At 44.7% G+C, this 18,108-nt stretch overlaps 1 protein-coding gene across 2 annotated transcripts; it reads left to right on the top strand.

Annotated features, from left to right (window-relative positions):
- Positions 1 to 2,345: 2,345 nt before the first annotated feature.
- hyal3 (hyaluronidase 3) lies at positions 2,346 to 18,072 on the top strand. Of its 2 annotated transcripts, none has more exons than XM_039771245.1 (4): positions 2,346 to 2,442; positions 13,163 to 14,094; positions 14,178 to 14,267; positions 17,738 to 18,072. In XM_039771245.1, the coding sequence occupies exons 1-4, from the start codon at positions 2,406 to 2,408 to the stop codon at positions 18,047 to 18,049; spliced, it is 1,371 nt and encodes a 456-aa protein (XP_039627179.1). In that variant the 5' UTR covers positions 2,346 to 2,405; the 3' UTR covers positions 18,050 to 18,072. The 2 variants fall into 2 exon arrangements, with proteins under 2 accessions (XP_039627179.1, XP_039627178.1); XM_039771244.1 differs by lacking the exon at positions 2,346 to 2,442 and adding an exon at positions 2,466 to 6,241.
- Positions 18,073 to 18,108: the final 36 nt, after the last annotated feature.

Raw genomic sequence — 18,108 nt, 5'->3', positions numbered from 1 at the left:
CGCCTACACTCCCATACTAACATCTGGAATGGGGAGGCCCTTTGTGGAGACACGTTAGCCAGGCCCAAGGCGCAACTCGGCGGCGAGACGCGTCTGACAGACTCTCCTGCGCTCCATCGTTCTTCTTTTATACGTGGCTATTTTTAGTCTCGGCAACTGAAACTATTTATAACTGGTTTACAGTGACGAGGCGGGGTAGGTCTGCGCGCTCCTCCGGGGAGGAAACGACGAGAGCATAGGCTTACAAGTTGGGAGCCTCCGCCCTACCACGAGCGAAACGGTGGCAGCCACACCTCGGGGAGTTCGGACTCCACCCAAGGAGAACGGGGACAAGCCGCGATCGTCTTTCGTTTGAGCTCCCCATCTGCTTTAACTAACCCTGTTACTGGGGCGAAGCAAGTTTTGAATCTAAAACTGCCGCAGAAATGTGATTGCGCAACATTGGCAAATCCTTCAAACAAAGAGCGCGAGACGGGAACCGGCGGCGGAGGGAGGTCATTCCTTCAGCGGGAGTTCAACGAACAAAATATTTGAACAGGAGTGTGGCACCTCGTTATGTTGATTAAAATAAACACACTCTTTACTTCTTTAATAACAAAAGTACCTCGGATAGCGTATCTACATTTTAAAATAAATTAATTAAAACGAGCCTTATAGAATACAAGTCTATAAGAGAGTGAATACCGGGCAATATCTTAACGGACCGAAGCCGTTTTCTTTAAAATATTTAAAAACAAAAAATCAGTCACGTATTAAGTGGGCCTGCCAAATTCTTTCTACAGCAGCAAGCAGCCACAGCTGATCCCAGCAACATGAACGGAGAGAGCCTGGCCTGGACGGGACGCCGACCATTGTTGCGCGCACTCCCACACATCACTCGGTCTCACTACCATCGAAGCGCTAACTGGCCAGTACAGTTACTAAAAATAAAATACAATAAATAAATCAGCAAACAAACAGTGGATTATATTGCTGTGAATGTCTCTTTGTAATTAAGCGTTAAATAAAGGGTGGGGATCATTGAATCGGAGTGAAGACTGGTAGATTAAACCAATTCCGTGTCAAGTGGGGGCAAACCTGGAACTTCAGCATGTCTCCTTTTAGGAGTGATATGGAATAACCGCTGTGTTTAAAACGGCGTTTCGTAAGCTTGACCTGACCTGATCTGACGAAATGTCCATCAGCTGGTAGTGGGAAGGACCTCCTTAACATATGAGCACAATGATGCCGTTTGATTTGCTATCAAAACTACTTTGTCAGGGGGTTGGGGTATACTGCTGTTAGGACGGCCCTGAGACCACCGAGATTACTAAAAACACCAGAAAATATCTAAAGGGAATTATTTAGCTTCTTTTTTATTTTCTCAGTTTAATGCATTGTTAAATGGAATCCAATATATACGTGTATCAAACTGTTTACACTATATAGCGAAGCTCATTCGTAAAACGTCATTTCAAAAACGGTGATTTAAGGCAAGGCAAATAAGCGACAAAGAATAAATATTTTTCGAACTATTTCATTCCTTAACCTGCGCCATGAGTCCTTTAAAGAATCCTCGCTCCACACTGCAAGAATTTATTTTTCTCATCTAGACTAAATCTTACACCAAGCATTTCCACTGGCAGTGATATTCCTCAGAAATCTATTCTTGTTTTGAATTATAATAACAGTTTCAGGTTCAAGAGACAGGTGCTCCATATGTGGAGTTTGCACGTTCTCCCCAGGTCCATGTAGATTTTCTCCTGGGGCTCAAGTTTCCTCCCGCAGTTCATATACCCTGTGTTATAACGGAAGGCATTCAGTTGAGAGAAGTCATTGTGGCGCCTGCGCTTGGCTCTTATAATGCGGCCGATGCCGCCAGGGTAAGACTCCGCCCTCCAGAGACCCTGTCATATACAAAGTGAGGTATGAAAACTGAAGAGTGGATACTTTTACTACTATACTACACTACACTGCCCTGTACTATGCTATACTACACTCTACTATACTATTGCTATAAATACGAACAAGCATATCTTTTCTTCCTTATGATATGCATTCTTGTTTAAATACGTGCAACTGTATATGGGAAGTCGTTTTAACATTTACTGAATTAAACGCCAAGAAGGTGTCAAGCCACAACACGAGCGCTGAAAAAGAATCCTCTAAAGGCGGCCACACAGTAAAACCCTTGAGATCGATTGGACACATACAGAGCAGAATTTTACTTATCCCATTATACGCCTCAAATCCTGCTTCACAGACTGGTAAAGGAAGCCTCGTTAAAGATGGACTAAGCAGGAAACGGAGCACAATGCGATCAGCTCTATGGTAAATTACTTTAAGTTGTTTGTGAGGATCCTCCACAGCTGTAGAGGGCGCTGCTACCGTGATAGTCGTCGAGTGCCCGCCTGAATTGTGTCTCTATGGTGGTGTCCATACTTTTTGCTTTGGAGCAAGCATGTAGGTATCGGTGAAATAGAATAGCGCCCGCGTGTGTGTCTGTGTTAGTAAACGGAGAAACCCGAGTGTTGTTAAACTGAGGTTTAAAACGTTCACTGTTGAAATTAAGGCTAGGTTGATATCGTCTATTCAAACTAATAGGTTACCGTGAACGAAATTCAAATCATTTTTATATTAGTGGGATAGCACAACTAACAAACCTCTAAGAATGCGACAGCACTTATCATGTATTATGTAGAGTTGCCCACGCAATAGTCGGGGTGCCGCTGCCTAGCCTCAGTTTAGTGTGCATGCGGGCAACGTGTTGCAAAAGCCGCTGCGCAAGTCGCGAGTGACAACGGCGTCTGTGTGCGCAGTTAACGAATATCGCGTGCTTTGGTCTTGTTTGACTTAGCGATGACCATTTAAGTTCTTTCCAACCACCCTTTTTTAAGCGAATTGATTCGTTTTATTTGTTAATAGGGTACAGGGCTGGCGGCTGTTTAAAACCCCTTCAGTAATTCGCAAATATATAGTCAAGTCATTCATACACCGACCAGCCATAACATTTAAACCACTAATAGGTGAAGTGAATAACGTTGATTATCTTGTTACAGTAGCATCTGTCAAAAGGTGGGATATATTAGGCAGCAAGTGAGTAAGTCTTGAAGGTGATGTGTTGAAAGCAGGAGCAAAGGGCAAGCGTGAGATTTCTGAGCAACTTGGCAAAGGCCAGATTGTGCTGGCACCATAACTGGGTCAGAGCATCTCCAAAATGTCGGGTCTGTTGGAGTGTTCCCAGTACGCAGTGGTTAGTACCCTCCAAAAGTGGTCCAAGGAAGGACAACTGGTATAGCAATAACAAGGCCATAGGCGCCACAAAGTGGATCGATGTGCAAGGGGTGCAAAGACTGGCTCATCTGGTCAGATACCACCCATGAGGTACAGTAGCACAAATTGCCGAAAAGTGTAATGCTGGCCATGAGGGAAAGGTCTCAGAACACACCACTTTGCAGCTTGCTGTGCATGGAGTTGTGGTCAGAGTGAGCATGTGAGCGTCAGAGAACTGGCTCATGGTGCAGTGGAAGAAGGTGGCCTGCTCTGATAAATCTTGGTTTCTTTTAGGTTGTGTGGATAGCTGGGTGTGTGTTGGTCGCTTACCTGGTGAAGAGATGGTAGTAGGATGTACTATAGGAAGATGTCAAGACGGTAGAGATAGTGTGATGCTCAGGTTAATGTTCTGCTAGGACCTTGGGTCCAGGCATTCCTGTGGGTGTTACTTACCTAAAGATTCCTGCAAAGCACATGCCTTGATGGCAGCGGTATTCCCTGAAGGCAGTGGCCTCTTTCAGCAGAATAATAAGCCCTGCCACACTGCAAAAATTGTTCAGGAATGGTTTGAGGAACATGGCAAGGGTTCAGGGTGTTGTCTTAACCTCCATATTCCCCAGATCTCAATCTGATTGAGACTGCAAAAATAAATTTAATCTATGGATGCCCCAACGCACAACTTAAAGGTTTGTTGCTGTCTTAGTGCCACATACTACAGGACACCCTCAGAGAGGTCTTGTGGAGTCCATGCCTCGACTGGTCAAAGCTGTTTTGGTGGCACAAGGCGGACCTACCCATTATTAGACAGGTGGTTTTAATGTTGTGTCTGATCGGTGTATAGTTATATATCCATTCATTCATCCATCCACCTCCCTAACTTGCTTGTCCTGAGCAGGGCCGCAGGAGCCAATCCCAGCAAGCATAGGGCACAAGGTAGGAACAATCCCTTGACAGGGCGCCAGTTCATCACAGAGTGAACACACACATACACAAGGGTCAGTTTAGCAATGCCTTTTTATGCTATAAATTAAACATGCTGATAATTAACTTCATGCAATATTATCTTTGAAAGCATGACAAGAAGAAAAAGGTCAGTCTGAGAATCATCGGTGAGTGAGAATTGTGTGACTCATTAGAAGGTAATGTTGCAGTTCGAGAATCCAGTGAATGAGAAGAGTGTGACTTGTTCACAGTGATTCAGTTCAAACTTCCAAGAATCAGAAGTGACGTGAATGAGAATTCTGCATCAGATAGGTGACTCTTACAGTTCACACATCTACATATCAAATGAAAGAGGCTGACATCGTGCATTCACTGTTGAGCAATGCTGAATCGATTCCTACTAAAGAGGCGTTGTTCGTATTGGACAGTTTGTTTGCAAATTGCTCATCACTGTGCATGGCAGAACAATTAGTTTGTACTCCTTGGCTGTCAATGTGTAAGACTGAGACAATGTTCTGCTTCAGCTTGTGCATGAGGGAGATAAGATTTTACTTTGTGAGACTGTGAGATTATCATCTTCATTCTGTGTACTTGACTTTAGCTACTAATTGGGAAAGTGCATGTGAGTGAGACGTGACAATTGTGTGCTAAGTGGTGAGATTATCTACTTTGCCCTGTGATTAAAATGGCTGTGCTCTTTGTGTGTAGCAAATGAGATTTGCTGTAAGCAGTGTTGCATAGTAAGTAAAGACCTGGACTCTAAAGCACAATGTCCAGTTCAGCATTGCCCACTTTGTGGCCCCCAGCAAGTCACGTACATTGTCTTTGCTCCTCATATTTAAACTGTTTTTCTAAACTGCCAGAGATTGTGTCTGCTGTGTTGAAAGGTGCTGTATGAAATAAAGGCTTTCTGTTTCTTTCATCAAGTGAGAGATGTGTGTTTAAGTGTGTGACCACACACAAATTATGGTTGGCCTATTGGAGTGTTTTATCGTTGTTTTTTTTTTTCACTGTGACTTTCTGTTGCAGTGTGTGAGTGCATAATGTTTATGCCACCATGTTTATTGGTTCTTCTTTACCCCTTTTTCTGATTTGTCTGTCCGTTTAAAACATATTTTTGGTGTGCCTTCCTCAGTTTTGGATACTTTTTCTGTCTTCCTTCAGGTGGGGGGTTAGGTTTGGTATTCATTGAGGAAGTATAGTTCTAAAGAAAGGGGAAGCTGACTGTAGAGCTGCGCCTGATGTGAAATTGGCTAAGATTTCTGCAGCATGCTTGAAACCAGATGCCCCTTCATTGTGAGTGTGCCCTTTTACCAGAAATGTCATTTCCTTTATCAAATCGTATTGTTTGTAGATGTTGGGGAATGTGTCAGAGCATCCTGATGCTCAGTGAGAAGACTCCCACTGGAAATGAGTCTGTGTGCTTTAAAAGCACTCTCTGTTTCACGCTAAAGTCAATTCCCACCTTGTCCTGTCTCCATTGTGGTGCGCTTTAGCCAGTGCTGTTTCATTCTATCCCAGTCTCTTTGCTTTGCCCCTTGGCTGATTTTTACAGGACTTCACCCCCTCCTTTTCTGTAGTCTTAGCTGTCCTACTTGACCTCATTATTCATTTTACTTTTAGCGGTGTTGCTCGAGTCCCCGGTCAACAGATTACTGCACTGTGTATTGTATGCTAGCCTCATTGTGAACTCAATGAAAGGGGAGCTTGAGGTTTTTATTAACCCTGTGTCCTCCATGCAGATCAGTTCTCTGAACTCATTTCATCCTTTTTTTTTCTGTGGAGAGCACTGGCACCCCTGTTGGACAGGTAGCAAAGTCTAATCCGTGTGTGATGAAGCTGTTCTCTTAACCCTCCTGGTTTGGTGATAAACGCTTGCATTTGGTTAGACTGAATGCTCAGCAGGAGAAGCGTGCCTGGGAACCTGTGGGTGTTACAGTCCTCATTTCCTGGTGTTTGTCACAGTTGCTGCGTGAGAGCAAGCGACAGAGGGAGATGCAAGCTGTGTCCTTTAAAGCCAAATGGCCGAGCTGCCAGCCTACAGCAGGTGAGTACCGGGGTAGCAGCGCAGAGTGATGAGGCCAGATTCCTTACTTGATGTGCTGTGCTTCCTTCCACACTTCAGGAGGTGGTTAATTGCTGTGTGTTTTTTGCTGAACATTGTGGCCACTTTGGATGTGTGCAGGCTGCTCCTCTTTCTTAAGAATATCCAAGAACAGAGTACACGCTGTAATTGTGTTTTAATCGCTTGTTTTGGTGTCTGTGGCACTGTTTACTAATTGGGGCATCTTGAAAAGGGAAGGCAGGTTTTACTTTTTTAAGGCACTTGTATAATGCGGAGTAAACACAGATCAGAAAGAATGTGACATTTTGTAGATTATTCACTACTGCTTTGCCAGGGTGTGTTCCGAATTTGTTGCCAGGCTAAACTGTAGCCCTCTACTTAAACAAAATGAGGAAAAGATGACTGTGGCTAGGATAGGAGTGAAGGTGGTGAACAGTTGTCATCAGGTTACTAATGTTGGACGCTGTTTATTTTAACACAATTTTATGTGTGTATTTGTATATATGTGTGTGTGTGTGTGTGTATATATATATATATATATATATAGGGTGGCACAGTGGTAGTTCTGCTGCCTCGCAGTTAAGAGATCCAGGTTCGCTTCCCTGTGTCTGTGTGGGTTTCCTCCGGGTACTCCGGTTTCCTCCCACAGTCCAAAGAAATGAAGTTTCGGTGCATTGGTGATTCTTAATTGTCCCTAGTGTGTGCTTGGTGTGTTTGTGTGTGTGTATCCTGCCTGGGGTTTGTTTCTTGCCTTGCGCCCAGTGTTGGCTGGGATTTGCTCCAGCAGACCCCTATGATCCTGTAGTTAGGATATAGCGAGTTGTGGATGGATGGATGGATGGATATCTATCTATCTATCTATCTATCTATCTATCTATCTATCTATCTATCTATCTATCTATCTATCTATCTATCTATCTAGTGAGTCAGTGAGTGGTGCTGTTATGAACTTATGCCAAGTCCCACCTCGTGTCCATTACTGCTCCTGTAGTCTCTTAAACGGGCTTGAGAATAGATGCATGCATGTTTGCTTATGGGACTTTGATTATTTTATGTAATAATTGCTCATATTGTATGTCGGCAGTGTGTCCAGATAGCTAATTCAGTCTCTTCCATTAACTCTGCTATGTGTTTGTGTGCTGCTCACTTTGCTGGTTCCGGATTGTAACTGTGCAGCTTGCCAGTAACTTTAGATGAAGGCATCAACTAGATATTTTGATATTACTTCCATAAGTTCTCTTAAGTTTTTGTAGCTTCTCATTAACCTTGCACTGTTACCACAGATACTTGTGTGTGCCTCCTTTGTATAAGAGATACATAAGCGGTGCTGAGCCATCCTCATTTTAGGAGAGGCAACATCTTTGCAAAAGGGGAACCCTGTGCCACCCAAGGCTGTGGAGTCAGTAGATAAATCCTTCGACTCCGACTCCTCTGTATTTAATATGCTAATGTATTTTCCATGTTGATTGAAGGAAGGCAACATACACGTCAAGTAACCACAGAACTACTGGCTAGGAAGCCGACTCTCTACTGTATTGGCCAGTTTAAACAAAAACCCATGAACACACATCAGGCCATAGCACCCACCTCCACCTACATCATTACACTTGTTTACACTCAAATTAACTTGTTAAATACATTATATCTGAAATAAAATGAAAACACTTTTTGTAATGTACCATAATCCAGATTACAATATGTCAGTGCCTGGTTGTGTAATAGCTCAGCTGAATTTCATTAATAGTAACACAACTATGCACTTGGCTTAATACTAACATCAGAGAAGTACTTAATTATGACTATTGTTTGTGAATTGGGACATTTGAACTTGGATTATTTTTCATTACAGTTTAAAGTTGTTAGGAGTCAGAGTTGGTACGTTTTTGCCGACTACGACCCCAACTCCAGGTACCCAAAATTGTCTCTGACTCCAACGCCCTGGTGCCACCCTAGGATGTTTTAAGCAGTGAGCTTTGTGCTTAGGTGCCTGCTGTAAATATAGATTCAGTTGGTTTGTGGTGACCAAGTTAATAACACTTTTTTTTTCTTTAAAAGGGAAGTAACTTCAAAAAAGCATACATTTTGTATTTTAGCAACATAGCTTGCATTTAGTTGGTCAATAAATTGCCAACTCCATGCAAAGTGAACATAAACTTTAAAAATATCCTATTGCAAATTCTGCACTTAAAGTGATTTGCCAGTTGTCTGCCTGTGCATTGTAACACACTCTTCTCTGTGTGGCATTTAGAGTTGTTTAGTTCATTTAACAGGCTTGCTGGAGGAAAACTATTTGTACATGGCGTCAAGGCACAAACTCCACAGGCACAGTTATGGGTCCAGATTGGAAAACAGAACTGCAGTACATTTTGTGCCAATTTGCTAACCTTTTGTTAATCATAGTACAGTCAACAGCTGGAGCACAGGCACGTAAAGGGACTTGTGGGCCTAAGCCTTCCACCTTGTCGTTGTCGGCATCATGGAGATGATTAGCATGCAAGAACAGTGTGTTGATGATTGCAGTGCACTGTCTAGGCATACTTGTTTTGCTTTAGTCTCATTGGCATGGCTTAAGTGGTGTGCTTTAATGATGAAAAAACATCTTGTAGGTTATTAAAAAGTGCTAAATTATTGCGGCGCACGTAGGTAGATGTCTCAAAATACCCTTTTTCCTCTTGTCTTTTAGACATTTCCTTTCTTGAGTGTTGCAAATGCTGACCAGCGCGATATCACAACTAACTGCCACTTGTATGACAACCAGAGGAAACGCCAACTCCACTGGTGTCATAGCAAGGCAATGCAGTCATACATAGAGGGAAGCGATTTTGGAGTAACAATGCAAAGGCCTCTTTTCAACCGTGGTCTTTTATTTACCACTTTTTTATATGTAGTTAACTAAATCCAACAAGTTGTAGCTGTTGGTGTATTTAGATGTTCTTAAAAGTTGCGGGTATGAAGAATTGGAATTCTTGTGTTTCTTTTGTCTGTCTTTCTCATATATTCCCCAGGATTTTTTTACTTGACTGAAATGATTCTTCAGAATTGTTTAAAACCTGCCGTGAAAGGCACTTAGAAACAAACCAATGCTTGCTTTTCTTTCTAATGCCCCAATTTTGGTTCCCAAAGCTGCTGCCCTAACCTTGTTCAGTACAGCCACCGTAGTAGCCATTTTTATAGAGGGTGCCTGCAGAGAACTTGCGCGTCAGCCATCGTTACGACTCTGTCTTCTAGTGTGTAGTTTTGCTGGTGTCTGTTCTTTGTACTGCTTACTTTTGTGCTTCTGTTCCATTCACATCAATGTTGCGGCTCTAGGTGCGATCATGTGGCGGCCATCCCTCTGCACTGCCGCCCTGATCTGATTGAGGCTTGTGCCGACCTGGTGAACTCGGAGTGGCAGCGGAGCCGCGGAGCACGAATCCACGCACTGCAGAAATCCTGCGATGACTTCCCCGTCTGCCTGGTGCTGCTGTCCAGGTCCGAAGCAGGGGAACACCTGCTGGGTCATGCTAGGCTGTCCCTGGTCGTGGGACAGTCACGGAGCCTGTTTGTTGAATCGGTGGTTGTTTCCCGTGAACTGCGTGGGAAAGGTTATGGTCGTAAGCTAATGGAGGCCACTGAACGTTACGCCAGAGCAAGAGGCTTTCGCAGGCTGTACCTGACGACCCACGACAAGCAGCACTTCTATGCGCACTTGGGTTACTCCCTTGGTGAGCCTGTCCAGAGTGCCGGATTAATCAGCACTTTCATGCCTATGGAAATATTACAGAGGTTTTCCCAGCCACCATCCCGTGGACTGCCAGACAGCAACCAACGTGCCATTTCATCCTCCTCTCGGTCTTCACCAGCACCAACCAATGTGACTTCCACTGCTCTACCCCCTTCTCCCCTTCCACCACCACCACCACCTCCTGTACCCCCCAGCATCGCAGCTCCACAGACGGACAGATGCACACTGCTGGAGACTGCCTTCCGAGACATGAAGGGCCAGCCGATCTTCTGGATGAAGAAAGACCTCTGAATCAAATATGGGACACTCTGGCGCCTGCCAGGAAGCTGCTCAGTCATCATCAATAAAAGTGTGCCATCTAAAACTCTGGCCAGGCTGTGCATTTCTTTAATCTGTTGTATTAGGAGTTTGACACGCGTGCTCAAAACATGGAGGGTGTTGAGGCCTGGCACAGCTCGTGGATATTGTGCATATGATGTTAAATTGCCACAGTTCCCATGAGACTGGCTGTCCAAGCACCTCTCCAGTCCTTTTAAAGTGGTGGCATCCTGGTATATTTTTGTAAATGTCGTTGTTTCAGTTAACCTCTTTGCTTTACAGGACTCCCCTGGACAATCTGAATATGGTAATATGTGACGGTGGTAATATTTCTAAGAATACAGAACGTGTTCATTTAACATTACTGCACACAATTCGGATGGATCCGATGTTCTCAGTTCTTTCACCATCCTTCTAAAATACGAAAAGATGTTGTCGCCTTAATGAAAGTTTATCGACGGCTAAAGGAAAATGTCAGGATCCCCATTTCAGGCGAGTGTGTGGCCCACCAGTTTGATTCGCCAGCCAGGTAAACAGAGGCCAGCCCTCAAGTTGTGTTCTGCACGCAGGGAGTTTCTTGAAATTCCCAGGCAAAATAAATCCTCTCCGGAGTCCTCCACTGGATTAGCCGTCATCATTTCCTCACACTTGGCTGCGATCCTGCACTGAACAAACAAAAATGAAACTATCCCACGCCTCTCCCAGATGTTGTTTAAATCCATTTGATGGCTTCATAGGGACTTCAGCTGAAGACAGGAGCTATGAACTTAAAAAAGCTTCAAGTCCAGGGAGAGAGTGCTGGTAATGCGACCATTAAAGACACGCTAATGCGGTAGGAGGATGCCATATGACTATATTGAGTCATTTGAGAGCTTCCAGGAGCCAGTTATTTTTGGGACACACATCTCCACACATTGTCAAGGGTGGCATACAGCAGTTGAGATGCAATTGTTTGCATTTCTTTTCAAAGTTTTTCTTATTGTAGTACAGGCATGTGAAGCAGCTTGCTCATGGTCTCAGTAGCGTGACTTCAGACTCTCAATTTTGGGGTTTCAAGTCCAAAACTTGAACCACTAAGCCACACCATCAACAGGGTAAATTTGGAGTTATTTGTTAGCCCACTCAAAATGTGTTGGGAATATGGTAAAAAAGGTGGAGCTGGTTAAAAACTTAAACAGCCCAGTCAGGAGGAGCTGTTGGCACCATTAATCACCCCACGGCCATGTTGAGGAAGTGACGTGTTCATTCTGACAGCAGGTTGCAAAGAGACGATCCTTTTAAGTGGCCACAATGATGATGATGGTGGTTATGATGGCACATTAACAACAGCAGGGCAAAATGCCTTATTTGAAGAAGCAGATCTTGAATGGGGTTGTCAGTGCCTTAAACCCCCAATTTACCAAAGAGCAACAAATAAATAAAAACCAAGGGGTATGCGGAAACCAAGTAATTTCCTTTGGGATTAATAAAGTTTAAAAAAAAAATGGGCAGTGCCAGTTTCCACATAAACACACTGAGCAAAAAGTTACCTGGTCCACCTTTTTCATGTTCCTTAACCTTACAAGGTCATGGGAGGCTTGGGTTCATAACAGCCAATGAGAGATCATCTTTAGTGTGGAGTATCTAAATATCCACCTGGACTCCAAGAGAGAGCAGGCACACTCATCTGCGGGGGGCACAAGACCAACACTTAACAGTGACGCAGCGCTGCCATTCGGACATCTTTACTGCACGCTTTGCTTCAGAAAGGTCCATTTTGGGGTTGAATGAATTGTTTTAACTTCCTCACCTCTTTCTCAGTTAACAGTGAAGTTTTATTGTAGGGTGATTCCAAAATTCACAAATTACAAGTCTGACAGGTTGTGATGAGTGCTTTCGTTGTAGCACAGAGGTGCTTTTTGGGTTGACGTGGCACTAGCCTCATTTATAAAACCGGATGGAGTTGTGCATGAAATTTAGCATTTTTCGAAAAATACAATAAAATGCACATGCCAAAAGAAAAAAAAATAATTTATAAAGCCGGGTGTACGCACATTATTATGCTTTTTACACTTTATTAATCACAGTCACCTCACTGTGAATGCCGTGAACGCTACCAGCTGTGCCATGTCTGATAGAAAGGAGCCGATTGCTCGTCAGCGTTCTAAAGGGAGGAAGAAAAGGCACATCTGTGCTGTCCTATTCCAACCTGGAAATGGAGATGTCTTTTTAGGCGGCATTATGCCAGAGTTGTCTTGCAGCTTGTCAGTCTCATCTTGGCATCAGAGGTGACTTGTGTTTTAATAGAGCAGCACTGCTTACAGATACTATAAGCAGTTTCATTCTCGCGAGGCATCCTTATTGCATTCAATTACTCCGATCACGGTAGGAGAACCAGACACCTCGGCAGATTGTCTTTTTATTTTGACATATACGACCAATGCTGTGCAAAAAACAATAGCCAAAGTTTGGTGCCTTTTGCCTCGTTGTCTGACTTTTCTGCCAGTCAGGGTGGTTCATTGTGGTACCCTGCTGGCACAGTGTTACATTTGCACTTGCAGTGGTCCTTATTATCAGGGGCCTGACTGCCCAATCAGATGTACTGCTCTGCTTCCTTCTGGTCATGAGTGAGAGACCCACCCTGCCAGATGGGGTCTGTGTTTGGCTGATGCTCGCTATGTTGTGCAGCTCTCCGGCTCTATAGATATGAGTGCTTGTCACTGACCTGCCATGGCCCAGTTGTCTGTAGAATGAAAGGCAAGTAATAAAGAGTGTGGTGCCATCCTTCTCACTGGGTATCACATTAAGGGTGCCATGATCTGCAGTAGCATGTACCAAGCCCCGTATATCAATGGTGTGTTTCTGCTTTTGTCCTCTTGTAGGGGCAGGCGTTTTGGCCAAAGTTCTCATCGGCTTCTGGGTTCTCACACAGACTCCGGTTCAGGCTGATAAATCACCTGCCGAAGCTCCAGCATCGCCACCGATTGTCCACCGCAACCCTTTCTCTGTGATCTGGAATATGCCCACGGCCAAGTGCCAGGAGCGGTACGGTATTGACTTTGACTTATCACAGTTTGACATCGTTGAGAATCGGCGGGAGAGGTTCCAAGGCCAGAACATGACAATCTTCTACCGGAATAAGCTGGGCCTGTACCCCTTCATCCGTAAGGACGGTAGTTATGTCAATGGTGGGGTCCCACAAGAAGCCCCTCTGGAGCAGCATCTTGACCTAGCCAAGCAGAAGATTGAGCAGTTGTTGGCAAGTGACTTCAGTGGGCTGGCAGTGATTGACTGGGAAGAATGGCGCCCTCTGTGGGTGCGAAACTGGGGCCGCATGAAGAAGTATCAGAGCTTGTCAGAGGCACTAGTCAGACAGAAGTATTGGGTGCTCCCTGAGAAACAGGTCCGAGCCAGAGCCAAAGAGGAATTTGAGACCGGAGCTATGGCTCTGATGTCCCGCACCCTGCGCCTGGCCACTCGACTCCGACCTTCTGGCCTCTGGGGCTACTACAAGTTTCCAGACTGTTACAACTACAACTGGAAGAAAGTGGACAACTATACAGGCCACTGCCACCCTAAGGACACCGAGAGAAATAACCGTCTGGCATGGCTGTGGCACGAATCCAAGGCCCTGTACCCAAGTATCTACCTTACCCGCCCACTGGGCTCCTCTGAGAGGGGTGCCATGTATGTCTACCATCGGGTCAAGGAGGCCATGAGGATTGCAGCTGCATTCCCTTCAGCCAGTGGCTCTCTACCAGTCTTGGCATATGCAAGGGTGACCTTTGCACACACACTTCAGTTTCTGAGTCGGGTGAGTACAGGCATCCAAAGAGAGGTAAGTAACCTGCCAGTTGTGGGGGCAACTAATTGTAATCCCACCCGTATTCCTTTCAGATGGACCTGGAGCATACAATTGGAGAGAGTGCCTCCCTGGGAGCAGCAGGTGTGGTACTGTGGGGTGATCTTGGCTTTGCCCAGTCCAAGGTAAGTAAGTCTGAGTAGTCTGATCATCGCCCAGGCAGGGCAACTTAAGAACCCCAACTTTCTGTGTGTTACATGGACTCTGCTGCCAGGCTTGTGTGGGTAGCATGGCAGAATCACATTCTAACTGTCTGTCTATAGCATTGCTTAAAAGTGAGCAGAGAACTGGAGAACTTCATTATAATTTTGTTTAAATTGCCCATTACAAACCCAGGGGGCATCTCTGCAAATCATTCTGGCTATAAAGCCAATGACATGTATTATGGCACTTAGTGGGCACAGTATTAAGGATGACCCCTATAAAAGCTTCTGCACAGTGCCATGCCAGGTAGTGGCAGTAAGTGAGCAAACTGTTCTGGACTCTTCCTTTAAATTCTCCTGTCTCTACATGACACTGATGGCCTGTGTAGACTTGGCACTAAGTGTCAGGTTTTCAAGGTCTCCACTGGCACTGCATGGGCAGAGAACCTGGAGACATTATATTCCCACAGTGCCACTTTCAGAGGCCCTAAAATTATGCTGCCTTGGTGCCATTAGGTATCCCTATAAATCTTCCTACATCTTCACAGCAGAGCAGCTGGGTATTGCGGGCAGTCTACAGTGGGTTCAGAAATATTCAGGACCCTTCACTTTCTGCACGCTTTATTATGTTGTAAAATAAAATGTAAAATGAGCCTTAAAGTGCTTTTAGTGAACACGTCTATGGGGCTAAGCCCAGGACATTCAGAGACTTGACCTGACACCACTCCAGTGTTGTTTTACCTCTACACTTTGGGTCATTGTCATGTCCCAGTCTGAGGTCACGGTCACTCCGGGGCAGGTTTTCTTCAAGGACCTCCCTGTATTGGGCAGCACTCATCCTCCCCTCAATTTTGACAAGTCCCTCTGTCCCTGTTGTTGAGACCACCACCATGCATCCCCCTGGAATTAGCAGGTCCTCAGTAGAATTAGAGCTTAGAGTTCTGCCCAAAGAGTCAGTTGTTGTCTCATCGGACTAGAGAGTCTTTTTCTTGTCATGTTCTCAGAGTCCTTTAAGTGCCATCATGTGCCTTTCACTCAAGGGTGGCTTCTGTCAGACCTGATTGACATAGTGCTGCCGAGATGGGCGTCCATCCATCAGGTTTTTTTTTCCTACCTCAGTAGAAGACTTTTGAAGCTGACCATTGAGTTTTCGTTATCATCTCCCTGGCCTAGACTCCTTTTTGCTTGGCTAATTAGTTTGGCTGGACGGCCAACTCTAGAAACTCTAGACACCGTGCTACTGGTAACACTCAAAGCTTTAGAAATGGTCGAGTCTCCTCACCTCACCACACGTTCATCATGGAGGTCTAACGGAGGGTCCCTTGGACTTCCTGCCACCTTCTTCACACTGATGTGTGCTCCTTTCTAAGTGACGGCCAGTCAATTCCACCCACTGGCCACGGGAGGACCATTCAAGTTCTACACACCTCTCAAGGAGAATGAAGGCAAACACTTGAGCACAAGTTGGGGTGGCACAGTCTGAATACGAACCTGAAGGAAGAGACTTCATTATTTGCTCTTTAATAAACTTCGCTCAACAACCCCCGGGTGAGCGCTATATGCTTGCCACTTCGTGGTTCTGCCGCTCGCGTAAGGGGAAGCGGATGTACAATATAAACCGATTGTTATTTTCACGGGAATTGTTACATATGCATAATAGACCTAACTATTTTACATTACAGCGAGTAATTAACCATAGTAAAAAATAGTAAAATGTAATAAATTGGGGTGGCACGGTGGCGCAGTGGTAGCACTGCTATCTCGCAGTTAGGAGACCCGGGTTCACTTCCCGGGTCCTCCCTGCGTAGAGTTTGCATGGTCTCCCCGTGTCTGCGTGGGTTTCCTCCGGGTACTCCGGTTTCCTCCCACAGTCCAAAGACATGCAGGTTAGGTGGATTGGTGATTCTAAATTGTTTGTTTGTGTGTGTCCTATGGTGGGTTGGCACCCTGCCCAGGATTGGTTCCCGCCTTGTGCCCAGTGTTGGCTGGGATTGGCTCCAGCAGACCCCCGTGACCCTGTGTTTGGATTCAGCGGGTTGGAAAATGGATGGATGGATGGATGTAATAAATTGATAGAAAATTATGTTGCGTTAAAAGTTTTTGTTCTGTTTGGCTTTAAAATTAACACGCAGATACTTTTTAAACTTACACTTTTACTGTAAAACTTCAGTAAAAGCAATATTTGGAATTAACTTTTCTTCAATATCGCTTTGAATTTTGATTCCGTGTTTGGACTTCCATCGTGACGACGCAACATTGGCCATGAGTGAGTATCGTTTCTTTCTCTCTAATAAATAAACCGACTTTTTCGAATGTTTATCCCTGTGATTTGTTAATTGTAATAGGAAAAGCTATTCTAACAGGAAACTGTAAACGTTTTAATACGAATGGCATATCAAGATCTCCTTTGGTGTCTAATGTTATCCACGGAAGATGTACTACATTACCTTTCTTGTCGTCTAGTAATATTTTACATGTCAGAATTGTTTGGCCGATTTTGAATACAACTAATCTTGTCTTATTGCATAGCTCACCACTCAGACATAAATTACGCAATAACATTACAATACATCCTTCTCTCAACAGTAATTCAGCCGGTGGAAGACCGGACGGTGTTAACGGTTGTAGATATTCTACGGGATATTGTAAGTTGATGTTTTCATCTTCCGCACCATCACCACCTACTGTTACAGCGTAGTCTATTGATATGCATTTAAACAATTTCCCATGTAACAGATCGACAATTTTCGTGTTAATTCGTTTGACTTCATTGTTTCTCGGTGCTAGGATTGCCCGTGTACTCATTTCTTCAGTTGATAACCTTTCAGGATGAAACACTTCAATAAGATTTGGACATAAGTGAGGAAAACGTAAAAATTTATAACAGCTGAAAGCGCAGGAACTGTGTCTGTCAAAAGTATTCACACGAATGAGAGGTGAGAGGACTGTGGACGTGGTTGAGAGGAGGGTGGGACTCGGAAAAAATCTCAAGATTTTCTCTTATAATAGAGAGATTTACAAACCTTTCTGAAAACAAGTGTTCACTTTGTCATTGTGGGCAATTGAGCGTTAGACTGATGGGCACACATGTCAAATGTGTCCGTTTAAAAGTAAATTTACAATACGGTAAAGTGTACAGAAGGTGGTAGCAGGGTGTTGTACCGTGTTAGCCATAGTGGATGCAATGAGAAGTCAAGCAAAATGACACTTTTAGTTGGCTAACTGGATGGATTACCATATGAAGGCAATTCGGGACGCTTCTTCAGGCAACTGCACAAGGAACAAGCAAGAGGGGGCCTGAGTGGCCTCCATCTTGTAATCGGTTCAGTTATCCAATAAAAGGTACAGAAGGTGAAGGGGTCTGAATACATAATGAGCCCACTGTCAGTAGGCACAGATTCCCCGAGTGTTGCTCTTAATATTTTTCTCTCTCTCTCCCCTTTTCCTTGCAGAACAAGTGCCAGGCCCTGCGGGATTACGTGCACACTGTTCTGGGGGGCTACATAGTAAACGTGACAACTGCTGCCAGTCTGTGCAGTGAGTGGTTGTGCAATGCAAATGGACGCTGTGCTCGGAGGCAGGATGGCTCAAGCGCCCGTTTGCACCTGAGCCCCCGTAGCTTCAAGATTGTCGACTATGGCTGGGCCAGCCCGAGGGCCGTCGGCGACTTGGACCAGCAGGACCTGGCACAGCTCTGGCGTTCCTTCAGATGTGTTTGCTACAGGGGTTGGACTGGAGAACATTGTGAGAGGAGCGCCCCCTAGAAGTCAACGCATGATTTTTTTTTCTTTCCCTTCGTTTCTGCTTTTGTGGTGATAAAATA

Source organism: Polypterus senegalus, chromosome 12 (genome assembly GCF_016835505.1).
Source record: "Polypterus senegalus isolate Bchr_013 chromosome 12, ASM1683550v1, whole genome shotgun sequence".
Taxonomy (NCBI): Eukaryota; Metazoa; Chordata; class Cladistia; order Polypteriformes; family Polypteridae; genus Polypterus; species Polypterus senegalus.
Note: the sequence above shows the minus strand (reverse complement) of the source record. Positions and strands in the feature narration are given on the sequence as shown.